Here is a 14925-nt window from a genome sequence, read left to right as displayed (position 1 = left end):
CCCCTCTCTCTTTTTCTCCTTCCGGCGTCGTAGATTGATCGGCACCCGGGCTGTATCTCTCGCCGGGCGTTTTAAAATGTCGATAACGAACGGGCATCGATCCGCCCCTCACGTCGCCCAAGTTGAAGTTGCCAAAGTTGCGCCCTATTGGAATTTCTCACCCGATGGCGTTATGAGAAGGCTCCATTTTCACGTCACGATTTTGCCGGCGTGAACACTCAATAGCGAGATCGCGACGTTGAAAATTAATAATGTTCCAGATACATAAGTGAACTACTACTTGTAAAAATAAAATTTTGAATGAAAAAACTACTTCGCATAGTTTTACACGCAAAATAATATTTGTTATTCAAAAATGTGAATATATATTGATTTTTATTCGAAATTATTCGAAAACTCGTGGAAAAGCGCCTTAGAACATTTTTGGAATACTTTTTAAATAAATCTTTTCGTCTCGAGCATAAAGAACAGTTCTCAAAGTAGTTACTTATCCATACGATTTGTCTCGAGGAGCAGAAAATGTCATGTGTTCTGCTTTTATCACATCGCGACAATATATCTTCTTTCTCTTCTCGTTTTTTTTCCCCTGTCCTTTTCTTTCCGTGCCCACACGTTTCTCATTGTTGTTTTCAAATTGCAACGTCAGTGTCCCTTGTATCCGGCCGTAACTGGTCCTTTTATAGCACGGACCGAGCGCATCATACCCCGCCGTTTTACAATAGTGCAACGACCGCGAAGCGGCGCTTCTCTCCCCCGCGCGCGCGCGCGCGCGCGGAGGGTAAACTTTCTTCAAATTGGAATTTTGTTGCAGTTCGCCAGTTCGTCCATTATCCTCGCTTCTTCGCGGGATCTTCCATTTCGTCCTCGATCTTGCTCCTTCAGCTTTTGTTCACGCCATCCCTATTTCCTCCCCCACTTTTCTCGCGCACTCTGCTGACTTAGGGTGTTTGCAGTCTATCCGGGACCTTTCAAAGTGTCGATAAGGGATAAACATCGATTTCGCGTAAAGAGTAAAGTTACTTCAAATTGGAATTTCCTGGCAAATCGCTCTACCTTCGTCGGCGTTTATTCCTATTATCGAAATTTGTCAAACTTCGAATTCTAATTCTCGAGAAAATGAGAATGTTATTAGAATGTTGAAAGAATATCACTTATACATACCATAATTGAAAAGTTACGTAATACCCGCGTACGTAATCTTTATACTGTGTAATATATTTATTTTTTGTTAATAAATCTTTTATGATAAAATAGAAAGAAACTTTTGCAATATAATTTAATTTAATTTTTTATTTTTATAAATGTAAAACTTTCTTATTTAGTTTTTTAATTACAGTTATTTTTTTTTGTTTTTTTATCAATTATTGCACATTGTAATAATTATTATTGTATAAATTAATGAGCAATTTAATAGACAAGAATAATGATACAATTCAATAGAGTTAATCCGCTGATAATAATTTCCCAAATTTCTCTCTCCACACGGTTTACTATCATGATTAATTATTAATTCGAGAATATTGAATAATACTAAGATACTTTTAATGCAATAAAATACAACATGATACGCGCAAAAATAATAAAATATAACAAAAAGATATTATATAATAATAAAAAATGTACAAAATGTTCGACAAAATATCAGTAATAATTAATTTTGTATGGACGAGCAATCAAGCAGAATTAATCCTTTAATAGTAATTCACCTGGAAGAGGATTAAAAAATGTATCGTGTAAGAGAAAGAGAGATGTTGTTTTGTTGTGCCATTGTGGTTTGGCAAGAATGGACGAGAATGATAAAACGTGCTTTGCTATGGAGTTGAACGTCGACGAACCGAAACGCTCACATGGAGAACGGTCAAGCTCTCTCCATATTGAATCACGCGCCGAAGAAAGAAATTCGTAAAAGAAAAGAGAAGAAAGGTATTCCTCGTTGACGCGTCCTCGATAGAATAAGAGGAGACCCGATTCAGGATTCTATAGCCTCGTAAAGAAGGACAGAATAGAGGGTGAAACGACGCGCGAAGCTCACGAAAATGATGCCGGCACTTTGCTTCTTACAATAAATGATTTTCCTATTTATAATAATACATATCTTTTTCGTAGCTTTTTGTGCGAATAAAAAAAAAATATATATATATATTTCGAATATTATACAAAGTTCCGATAAACCTCTGATACGAATTCTATCGACAATGGAGTCCTCGAAAAATGTATCAAAATTGTCCGTTGAAATTAAGTGAACACGTTACAAAATTTATATAGGTCTTAAAATTCATCTCTTTCTCTCTCTCTCCCCCCTATTTCTTTTTTCGAAATTCCTTTGAGACAGATGGCTACGAAATAAAAATTGTACAGTTGAAGTTTCGCGAAGATCAAGTTTCCTTACGTGTTTTCCCAGCTTCGCGTGTCATCGATTCGTCATTTTTAATCCGCGAGATTGGTCGCGTGTAATGCTCGGCGTGCCGTGTGTCACGCGTGATATAAAACACGCGGAATCGAAAGGCGGTGGCGCACGTCTCGGAAAGATACGCGCGCTTCTTCGGGTGCGGCGAGACGAGAGAAATATTACATAAAGCGTCTAAGTATATTTTCCTTCGAGGTATATTGCTCCCTGGGGAGGAATAACCGAGCCGAAGCTCACAATGCGCCGCTACGAGAGTTGCATATAAAGGAGTAGGAGAAAAGGCGAGGAGGCGCAAGAATCGAGCGCGGTTTAATGTATAAGGATGTCTCCCCCCCCCTCCTCCTCCCCCTCCTCCTTCCTCGTCTTTCCACGATTTTCCGAACATCCGCGGGGAGCTTTTCTTCCCTCCTTCTCCTCTCTCTGTCCTCGATCTTGTGCCAAGATCAGATCGAAAACCTAGGCGAGCGAGAAACCGAAGGCATGAAAAGTCAGTCGCGTGTTCTTCCGCCCGAAAAAGCCGTAACGTCGGGAATGGGGTTGTGGGACTTTGGGGGTTGAGGCCGTGTTCCCAGTGATCGAATCTCATGAATTTTTGACGCGATTTTAATCCCACCGCGCGATATCGGGAGAAGGATGTAACTCTCTTTTAGTCGCTTGACGTTAAAATGGAAAATTGCTGTTCTGCGAGTCTCGTTTTATGGTAACGCGATGGTAACGGGGAAACTTTGAACGATCGTCGAAGACACTTGTTGAATTTTAACACGTTCGCCGATGTAAACGTAACGTAATAATATAATAAGTATGAAATCTCGTACCACAGCGTGCATTTATATTTCTAAAAATTATCATTTCGAATTCAAACGTATAGTCCCATCTATGTGAAAATAAATGTCATTTGAAATTTTTCATTTTTCTGTGCATGTATGTCAAACAGTGAATTTACGAGACCAATAACGTCCATGATAAACCCAACATTAAAATTTGTCACGCGCGTGCACTTTCATTATGTTGTTCCCGCTGCCATGATTTATCTTCCTCGCGCGCTTTGGTATTTTTCTGACGTGCGAAGGTGCCCGCGGAATTCACCTGCCATCGTTTGTCTACGCGACGACGCGAAATGCACTGTACACGTGTCAGACACGAGCAACGACGACCGTGCTCGACGTCAGCGCATCTTTTAAATGCGCCTGTCGGTTCCGCCTCCAATGTCACGTTTGCACGCCAAAATTTGCATCAAGCAGTCTCTCTTTGCGCAAAATCCGTACGTTCGCGCCGTCAAAATGTATATTTCGCCGCGATCTCGGATAATCCAAGTATACGTGAACGCTCGTTGAATTCCGCGGATAGCTAAAATCCAATTTAAAATATTTATGCTAATAGTAAAACGAAAATTTCAGAATATTTTGAGTTAATATTTTACAAAATTTAAAAATTTATATCTGTGATAAATGTAATATAATATAATAATATAATAATAAACATAAATAAACAAAGAAAAGAGAAAAGGAGAGAGCTTTAACTGAACTAATAGAAATCTTTTCTTATTGTTAAATAAGAAAAGATTTTAGTCTGTCAAATCGTATACTCAGATAAAAATTTTTTATTAGAGGAAGAGATCGATGCAAGTTATAAAATAAAATTGACTTTGATATTATCGCGGAAAAGATGCTGATTTTTTGGCTCCGACTATTTCAATTACGGGCGTTTTAATTGTCGCGGACGACAATCAATGCGTTTCCCTCGTGTGACTCCTATGTATGCAAATTTCGCCAAAAGTGTTTTCGCATTGCAAAGACAGTCCTTTGAAGAACGCCGCAAATTTTCGTCTCGTTACCGATCGAAACGTACCGTCAGACAGAGAGACACTTTGATGCTAATTGCGCAACGTTACGTTACGCACACCTCGTGGGTTTCGTCAGGAATGCGCTTTCCATGCACTTTGCCGGCAGCGAATAAATTTTGCGGCCGGCGGTTTCTCGGTCAAACCGCCATGCGGCCTTTGTCCTTTTCGCGCGCGGAAAGTGTAGGTTTTTGCTAAAGAGCGTACGTATATAGTCCGCAGCTTTCGCAGTTAATTAATTAGCTCTAGGCAGAAGTGTGTAGCTGCTATGTAACGAAAGCATGAAAAACACAGAGATCTCATGAAACTATATTTATTCCATATTCCTCCTTTTTCGTCTGATAAAAAACTCGATTGAGAGAGGGAAGAAAAGAGAAAGAAAAATGCTTCACTCGGAATCTGTCTCTTACTTAAATATCAATTTGATTATTGGGTCAAATTAGAGCAAGTCATCTATTTTTTGATATGCGTATTTAAATTTATAATCTGAGATTACTGGAACGTGCATGAAGGAGACTAGGCAATTGTATTTATCGAAAATGAAATCTTTTTTTGGGAATTTATTACAAAAAAATGAATTAAAATTGAGAATTGTCCTTTAACAAAATATTTATTAGGATCATAAACTATTCTCAACAAAAAAAAAATTTTTTAGTTGAGAATATGCATTAAAAATGACGCTGCAAATGGCTGATCGAAAAGGTTTCTTAAATCAGTTTTGCAATGATAACTTAAATACAGAAGCTTAAATCGACTTGAAAAAAATTGAGCATATTCACAATATATATAATTCCGGATTAAATTTTTTAAAAGTCTGTGCAAACTTTAGTTTTTGAGAAAAAAAATTAAACAGGCGATTAAAATGGCGATTTCTTTAATAGTTCGTTTTTCGTCGAAAAATAGATCTGTTTGATTTTTTTTTCTCAAAAACTAAAGTTTGCACAGATTTTTCAGAGGTTCAGTCCAAAATTATACATATTATGAACATGCTCAATATTTTTTAAGTCGATTTGAACTTCTGTATTTGAATTATCACTGCAAAACTTATTTAAAAATCCTTTTCGATCAATCATCTGCCGCGTTATTTTTAATGCATATTCTCAACTAAAAAAAAATTTTTTTATGGTTTATGATTTTAATAAATATTTTGTTAAAGGACAATTCTCGATTTTAATTTATTTTTTTGTAATAAATTCCAAAAAAGAACTTTATTTTCGACAAATACAATTGCCTAGTCCCCTCAAAATAACGCACACATTTACGAATAAAAAAAATATAAGATTGCTATTCAACGATTGATGAAATGTGATCAGAAGCTATTTTTTCTCTATTTTTATAACTTCCGAGATTGATCTATAATACTTTGGAAAGAAAATTGCGAGAAATCCGAGTCCCGAATTGAGATACCCCGTTCCGGAGTCAAGAAGTTTGACGTATCACCGCCATTCGCGTGTTCCATTCGACGTTCTTGACCGACGATAGTGTTGCCTGATGGTACAATCTCTCCCGCGGAAAAATACGAGTAATTCTAGCGAGCGTGTGTCGTTTGATTCGACATCTTTTTGCCATCCGTTAATCGATATCCTCGGGTCAAGATTCGCGTCGTGATCCGAACGTATCCTTTCCTCGGTAGAGTGGGAAATTGAGACTGTGCATCCATCATCCTGCAGCCGCCGTCTTAAAAGAAACCAGAGGTAGTCCCTTCACGGTCCAGTGTAGCCGAGATGACGGCCTCGCCGACTAAAGTAAATGTTGTCTCACCTGGCTCACCGAGCGCACGGAGGGCGGCAGTGTCAACAGATCCTCTTCCGGTTATATTTAACGTTTTCTCGAGATCGCGCAATAGAAGTGAGTAGCCTCACTAGAACACGAGGACATAGCTGTCCAGGAAACTAAGGCGAAGAGATTTTCCTCTTGCGATTTCCTCTTTTCCCGATATCAAAGCTCGGCCAACATCGTATACGTACATACATACATATACGGCGATGTGTTATTTCGCGTGTGACATATTAATGGCGAGATTAATCTTGATTTATCTTGATCTTGCAGCACATGCTCGAAATTGCGAAGGAGCGTAAAATCCGGCTTCTCTAGATACGCAAATTATTCATTCCTCTTTCTCCCTCTCTCTCCCTTTTTCTCTCTATTCTATTTCTTTTATATAGTTTCTTAATCTGTATTGTTGCTGGACATATTTCTGCTTCTCGTTTCGTTTTTTTTTTCTTCTGCTTTTTACATTCGGTTCTACTGTTGACTTCGCGTAGATTATGTTTCCTTCAAAATTTTTGATATTTGCTCATTGCTTAATTTTTTTTAGTCGGCACGCTGCCAAGTCACAAAGAGCTTCCAAAAATCTCGTCTAGGGACAGTTTACAGAGAACGAATTTTGTTCGCTTGTAACGAATGCTTGGTCATGCGTCTCTGCGAAAATGTTTGTATATATTTTACAGGACGACGTATTTCATCGGACATGATTAAAGCTTAAAACGCAATAGGGAAGTGGAAAGTATTAATTCTCGAAGTACGTGCATTGAAATAGTTTGAATGATCCAGACAACGAGAAAAGTTTTCATTGCCGCGTGCTTTAAGTGATTCTATTTTCGAAAAAGCCATTTAATAACGTTCTGGAGCCGCGTCTCCTCTCTCTTTCTCTCTATCTCTCTCTTCCACGAGAAAATCTAAAATTCAAAAATTCGCAGAATTGAGACCGGAACGCGACGCGGGGACTCGAGATGAAATGGCTGCGAAGTTCTGACAAATCAACGAGCGACGAAAAAACGAATCGTTGATTAAAGACTTTTTTACATTCCCCTTTAGCCTTTGACGTTCCGCCTGAACGGCTCTCTCGATACGCACGACGTTTCTCGAGAGCGAGCGGGGGATTGATCGACTTCAAAGAAGTCTTTTCTACTTTCTAGGAGCGCCTTTATTCGCGATCGGGACGGACTTCTTTCGCACACCAGTGATACACGTGTGTCCATCGAGAGAATCACATCATATTGCGTTTCATTCCGTCAGTATATGAGATATTCTATCGAGATGACTTTCATCTTCTTCGCGACTTTCTGCGCGTGAAGCATACATGAAAATTGAACTCGTTCTCGCTCGATATTTATGTAAGATCAAGAAAACAATTTAATGAATATGTATTGTATATTTATAACATGTATTTTTTTTTGTTAAAATATATTTCTTGTTAAATAAACATAAATGTGTACGCTAGAAGTACTTGGATCAGGATATCTGATTGTGGGTCCAGCAAACTTAAGGGAATTAAGCCGCGTTTCGAATGTCACAGTCCTAGTTAATTAAGGGCGCTTTCTAGGAGTTGATTACACTAACGTTCGTTAGTAGTGACTCGGATTGACTAAATATTGTCTACTTGTCTACGCCACAGATAGGTCTGTAATCTCGGAAGGAATAGGAAATTACTAACCAGAAGTGTTTTAATTTAGACTGCTTTTGCAAGCCATATAACTAATGAATTAAATCAATATGATAATGCGATCATAATTACAATCTTAACATGATTAAAAGAAACAAAAAATTTATTAAGTGCAATGTAAATTGAATGTATCTTAGAGAACTTAGCGAAAACTTGCCTCTGCACATTCTGAACGAAAAAATCTCAAAGTCGTTTTTATCTTATCACGAATATGCACGCGTACATATAATATAAAATATCACCCTATATTTTAAATCTTTTTATATATTATATTGCAGGAAATATTGACAAAAAATAAATATATAGATTATCAACGAGCGATAAAATCAGCCGATTAAATAAAACTACGTAGTCACGGAAGAAATAGACCTTTCTCGAGAACGGACGGCCACTTGAGCTCTTTCGTATAAGAGATTCGATCTTATCCTCCCGATACTAGGATTGCTAGGATCGCATCCGAGACTCTGTATATGGCCTGTCCATCCCAGCGGCTCATATATTTCTCAAGCGTTTTCTTCACGGACGAGCGAGTTGCGAGGGTTAAGCGTCCCCCCGGATCTCGGAGTAGCGACAAGAAGAGGAGAAGGAGAAAGAGGGAGGAGGGCCAACAAATGATGGCCTGATGGACGGCAGAAATGGCTTTTCAATGTCCACTGGACGCGAGTCCATTTCGCGTTTTTCTGACGAGACAATCCGGACGGCGATTGGTTTTTCGTCTAACGGCCTCGATTACGCAGACGCGGTCATCCATCCCGACGGGAGTAAACGCTGCAGTTTACTTAAACCCTCGTGCCTCGAACTCTACGTTCCTGAAACATTCATTCTACCGAGAGGAGAACGATGCTCTCGCTGATGCGCTTCGTCGCGGGAGATTTACCTACCTACCTATTCGCCTCGGCTTCGTTCTCGCGAGAATACGTTTCTTGATAAATAATGGACTAGCACACACGCGAAGAGACAATGCGGCTATGGTTTTCGTGTCTATGTCGGTTAGATTAAACCTTCGTGAATTAAATCGGGCTTGGTGAGAGAACATGCATTTACAGAGAGAACTCAATTTACTTCATACGGATTACATATTTCTCAAAATTTCATATTTATTTTCAACATACGTAGATATCAAAAATTACTTTTAGAGGCAAATAATAAGGATGCAATTCCATTAACGATTAAAAATTCTTTTATAACAAATTGAATTTTGCTCATGAAAATAAATATCTCGCTTCCGAATTAAACAAGATGAAAATTATGCAAATTAGAAACTTGCGTATTGCTTCTGCATCATTTTATTTCGCTCACGAAACTTATGCTTCTTAAAGCAAGCAGGTTTTTCAATTTTGGCTTGCTCATAGAGGAAGATATCTCAAAATTTGCGAAAGTTATAGCGTGGACAGACATTTCTCAAAAAATTCAAAATTTTATAAAAAATGAACCCTTTCACCGATCTTCACCAAATCTATATCAACCATTCTTTAATGATACTCTATTTATATAAAAAAATTTAACCTGATATCTAAAAATTTGCAAAAGTTACAGCGTGTACAGACATTTATCAAAAAATTCAAAATTTTATAAAAGATGAACCCTTTCATCAATTCTTACCAAATTCGATACCAACCATCCTTTAACGATACTCTATTCATTTAAAAAAAAATTAATCCGATATCTCAAAAATTGCGAAAGTTGTTATCAAAAAATTCAAAATTTTATAAAAGATGAACCCTTTCATCAATTCTCACCAAATTCGATACCAACTATCCTTTAACGATACTCTATTCATTTAAAAAAAATTAATCCGATATCTCAAAAATTGCGAAAGTTAGAGGTTGTCCGTACATACATACATACATACACACATATACACGGACATTTTTAAAAAACATGATTTATCGACATTTTGGGACATTCTAAACACATTTCTATTGACATAAAAAACTGGAAAAATAATTTTGTCACGAAAACAAAGCTTCCTCTATGAGGAGGCAAAAAAATATAACTCTAAAATAGTCGTCTAAAATAAATGAGAAACTTTCAATTCTTTATTCTAAATCCTATATTTTAAAAAATATATCTACGCCTACAACCCTTAGCGAGGACTTACACCTTTAGAAGTCATAGAAATCAGACGTTCTCGATTTTTTTATCAAGCCCTACAAAATCTTCTATAGGTCCAATTCAACGTTTCTCATCCCGACAAGGGTCGAAAGCTCAGCGATCAGGGCGAGCTTAAAGTCGTAATGCTTGCGGTTCACTTTTGCACCGATCGCCGCGAAATTTATCACGGCATTCCATTCGATTCGCAGTTCCTGAGGGCTCGAAATGCCCAGGGCCTTCGGCCGGTCGGAGGCCATCGCTTATCGACTAACCTTTCTCATTTGTTTTCCCATTTCTCTTATCCTCTTGCAAGTTTCTTCGTACTTAATTAATGGACAAGGAGACGGACTCGAATTTATAGTTGCGGCCAACCATAATGAGAATAGCGTTATTAATAACATTGTACCTCTAATGTGGTCTCGTAAAACGTTGCGCTTGGTATGTTAGTGACTGGCTATTAATCAAAGACAAACTCAATTTTATGTGCGAGTTTCGAAAGTCTAGTAACTACTCGATCTCATTAATCCTTTTTTCTTCCACTTAAAGATGGTATTGTAAACAAATTTTTATTATTGCGTGAAATAATTTGGAAATTTTCGAGATTTACTACTAGTACTCATGCTACTGACAATTTAAAATAATTTTATAGAATTTATTAATAACTACCAAAAAATAAAAAAATTATTACGTATGTTTGACAAGTTTAAATATTAAAAATTCGTAATAAATTCGTATATAAATAAAAATTCGTATATAAATAATTTGGAAAGATCCGAAATAATTTCGTATAGAAATATGAATAATTTCAAAGGATCGTTTTCGAGAAATCTAAGTTATTAAAACTCGGGTCACCTCAATTAAACGTTCTTGCCGTTTCTATAAAATGCTCGCAATAGATAGCAATGACTATCATGTCTAACGTTTCCGATGTAATTTTAGCGCAAACGAATAATAAATGAGATATCGTCCGATTCGAGGCACGCATTTCGATCGGTCCTTGTCTGTATTCATAGCACTCGCGCTTACGAAATATCTCGCGGCGTTTCTGGTCCGGAGAGTTATCAAGGTATGTGTGAAGAAACAAATCGAATAACGGTAATGCCATTTTCCGGCGACGAAAGAGGAGGAGAGGGAAAAGGAGAAGAGAAGAAAAAAGAGGCAGACGTATAGGAAAAATTCACTCTCGCGAAATGGCAGTAGCTGCGCTATAGAACATCCTTTTCCTCCCTTGCGTCTTGCCTGAATGATAAATTCGATATATATTCTACGATCCTCTCCCCCCTCCTACGAGAGTTGCCTCTGAAGGATTCTGCGAAGGATACGCTACTAATGACATATCCGCAAGATGCATTCCCGATATCGCGCGCACGATCGTGCATCTGTATGCAATTGTGTCGGTGATGCTGTCTATTCGAACATACGTGTGTGTGAGGCATGTCTTTAGTCCGCAGATGACTATCATTCGATTTTGATCACGATTTATCATAATATAAACGAATATGAAATGCGATGAAGAGAGATATCGAACTGTCATTTTGATATTTCCCGCAGAAAAAGAATGAGAAAGTCTTGGATATATTATGTTCACATGTGTGCTTTTAAAATAAACTCGTTTTATATCACTTATTACTCTAAATATTCTAAACGTATCTTTTTTCTTTATGTAATTATTAATAATTCTGAAATTTTGTCAGATACTTATATAAGAAAAAAAGGCGTGTTAAATCGATACGCAATTTCTGCAATAACGGCCGTTCAACATCTTATAAACTCGAGAAGAATGTCTTATGATTTTTTTTTCATTCTTTAAAATTAATATATTAAACTCGCATTAAAAAAAATTTTATATATATATATAATTTTTTTTAATGCGATATATATATAATTTTTTTTAATGCGATATATGTATGTATATATATACTGTCATTAAAATATATATTCACATACTAATTAAAATATATATTTATATTGTCACTCTCTTCGAATTAATTACGCAATCTCAGCGATAACAGCTGACCATGACCAACATAAACACAGTGAATGAATCAATCGATGTGGCGGAAAGTGGCAATGACGTTTCATACATTGGGGTATCAACTTAATATGCCTTTCTTAAGAGTGGAAAAAACCATCAATTAATCTCGAGTAATGAATAATAAATTAAATTAATTATAAATATTGCTTACTTCGAAGTTGCTCCGCAGTCACTTGATAAGTCATTGGGTCTTCTTTTCCACTTTATGTTTTATCCATTACTACTTCTTTTTCGCACATGATTACGACACTCATCACTCGCGTAATTACAATCGTTTCGACACATTTATGAGTTAATAGCTGATTATAATAAAGGTAGAATTTCTCGAAATAATCCGATATATACGGAGCCTCCATCCCATTCATGTCTCGTCGCACGACTGACGGTAGACGGTAGGTTGAGAGCGGATATCAACATTGTATTGTACGCAGGGAAGGCCAAATTCGAGTGACAACAATTCGATGTAAACATTAGTACGCGCTGTACGCCGTAAACACCATCCAAGGCCGCATACCAACCGATTTGTTATAGCCCCGAAAAATATTTAATATATGTATTATTATATATATAAATTCCGCGCTGAATATTTGTGTATATATGTGTGTGTACTGTATTTTGTCCAAACTTTACGCTGAATAAATGAGTTATTATCCCATATAAAATCTAACGTTTAGGTGAAGAATAAAACTTATTCATTTTTATTAAAAAAATATTTATATGTAAATTAATATAGTATTATCACATAAAATTTTTATTTTTCAAAAGAAATGAAACTCATATGACGTTAATGGATCAAGATTTTTTTTTATTTTAATAGAATAATATAATGAAATTTATTTGCGAAAAATGTGGTAATATATATTCTTCTTCCTTGATTTATTAAAATCACGTAAATTCCTCTCGGGACACAGAAGCTTAAAAGAGAAAAATAATGATAATAAGTTATAAAATATTTATCTTCACGTTTAAAAAACGCTTAAATATTTATCTTATCACAAATATGAAATAAAGATAAATTATATTTTGAAATAAAGATTATTTATCTAATTTATTTTTTGTATATTATATATTATAAATGACAGCGCGTATTTATAGTGTTTTAATACTTATATATATAATAGACAATTTTTTGCGTGAATTAATTGTGTTCTCTAATCAATCAAAAATAAATTTTGTCTTGCCCAAATTTTAATTCGAGATAGGGTTTAGTAAGAAAAGAAATACTTGATAAATTTAAAATTAATTAATATGAGAAAACACTTTTAAATAACAATTCCATCAAATTTTTTTGAAAAAAGATTAATCCTACAAAATAAAGAAATTTAAGCTATTGAAATGCTCATCTTTTGAATGCTCGTGTCGGTCGCGCATATTTAGTGTTGGTTGAACTTATGGACGGATCTGAGAGAAAAGAGAGACGTCCATGGTTCAAAACCCGCGACTGCTTTCCACACGCGAGAGTAGTAAAATAAGTTAGAATGAGAAAGAGTTTTTTCTTTACCACAGTTCCAGCTCCTTGTTCGCCTTTCAATGGTGTACATAGGCGTTTTCAACTGTGGAGATAAAAGTTCTGGGTGCTATATTCTAAAATATATGCCATTATTCTAGAATACAATTACCAGCAACAAAAATAAATTTTTTTCTATTTTTTTTTTTACATTATTGTACCGTATACTTAAAATACCATTAAATATAAATATAATTAACAATATAAATTTTATTAAATATAAATCGGAAGAAAATATATACTTTTTAATTTTTCATAATACGTTATATTTATAAAGACGCATCGCGCGTTTCTGAAAATCCGCGATATATTATGATTTCGCTAGTTAAAAATAATATTTTCGTTATATGCCTTCGCCCTTATCAGGCATCGCCAGATCCGACACTGGTTGCAGCTACCGATAATCCAGCGACCGCCGTCGCAATTTTCGAGGCCATAGCGTTTCCCTTCTTCGTTCCCGCGGCTGTGGGGAAATATTGGCGTTTCATGCTCGAACCGGCTGAAGTGACTCGGAATGAAATAGGATTACCTCGCAATTACACGCGACCCGCTGATATGAAATAACACTCCTCTCCTCCATCCTTCTCCCACCGCCGTTATTCTCTTTCGCGAACCTCGAAAATCTGCATAATTAAGATACTCAAACGATCACATCTCGTTGAATTTCCGCGGAATTACGAATGCTACATAAAGATTTTCGATCCGGTTGATCGTCGCGAGGACGATGTAATGTATAATTTTACAGTAATTAAAAATTCTGCGAATTTATTAAGAGAATTTATTAAGATGACGCTGAACGAGGATTAGAATATGCAAATGGATACTCAATTGAGAGCTCTGGAGGGCGTTGAAAAGGAAATAACGAAAAACCCGGCGAAGAGGAAAGAAGCGACCGCATGTAACACGGCGAACGTAACGTAATGAAAACCGGTCGGTCGTATCGGCAACATTTTTCTTGGGTTTGCCCGACGAGCAAACAGGCGAGCTTACCGATCCGATAAACCCAATAAATGCAGTTTGTAGACTATGGCGCTCCGGGCATCGGCTAATCGCGCACGATGGAACAAAACGACGCTGCTACTTTTCCGCGTACACGTGTATTGGACGAGCGGAGCCCGTTGTATGTATATGTATATATATGTGGTTGAGGCAGGATGCGGGCGTATCGGAACGCTCACAATCGATACACAAATCCGAGCCGAGTACACGCGAGAGCGCGATATATTCCCTTTTTATCCTTTTTTTTCCCTCCCAATCGCCGCTTTCGTTGCGCGAAATTTATCTGCGTTTATTTTTCCCTTTGCTTGTGATTCCGCGGTCAGAGTCAGTCTTGTTTCCCATCTCAGTCACAGCATTCCCTAATTAATAACAATGGTTATAATTGTACTGAATGTTTATAAAAATATTTCTGGAAAAAATTGAATGCGCGAGAAAAAAATCAAAGCGATATTACTACAGTTTTTATATAAGAGTCGATTAAGGGTGTATGTGTCATATGTCGAAACATTGAGCATGCAATAAAGCATAAAAATTTTATAGACTTATTTCTTCTGAATATCTATGCAAAACCTGAGCATAATTCTCCTAATGGTTTGGA

At 36.6% G+C, this 14925-nt stretch overlaps 2 protein-coding genes across 4 annotated transcripts in view; one reads left to right on the top strand and one right to left on the bottom strand.

Annotated features, from left to right (window-relative positions):
* LOC115233379 overlaps positions 1-14925 on the top strand; it is a 249668-nt gene that overhangs the window by 10145 nt on the left and 224598 nt on the right. The gene's annotated exons all lie outside the window — the stretch shown is intronic.
* The window catches only part of LOC115233380, a 104365-nt gene that overhangs the window by 24185 nt on the left and 65255 nt on the right, over positions 1-14925 (bottom strand). The window contains exon 1 of one of the 3 annotated variants that reach the window (XM_029803760.1): positions 11973-12406. The exons of the other annotated variants lie outside the window; for them this stretch is intronic. Coding sequence (XP_029659620.1) covers positions 11973-12006 — 34 coding nt within the window. The 5' untranslated portion in view covers positions 12007-12406. Of the gene's footprint in view, positions 1-11972; positions 12407-14925 lie in introns of those variants that run through there. 3 annotated transcript variants of the gene reach the window in all.

This window comes from Formica exsecta, unplaced genomic scaffold, assembly GCF_003651465.1.
Source record: "Formica exsecta isolate Colony F162 unplaced genomic scaffold, ASM365146v1 scaffold174, whole genome shotgun sequence".
NCBI lineage: Eukaryota > Metazoa > Arthropoda > Insecta > Hymenoptera > Formicidae > Formica > Formica exsecta.
This window is presented reverse-complemented; position numbering and strand designations above follow the sequence as displayed.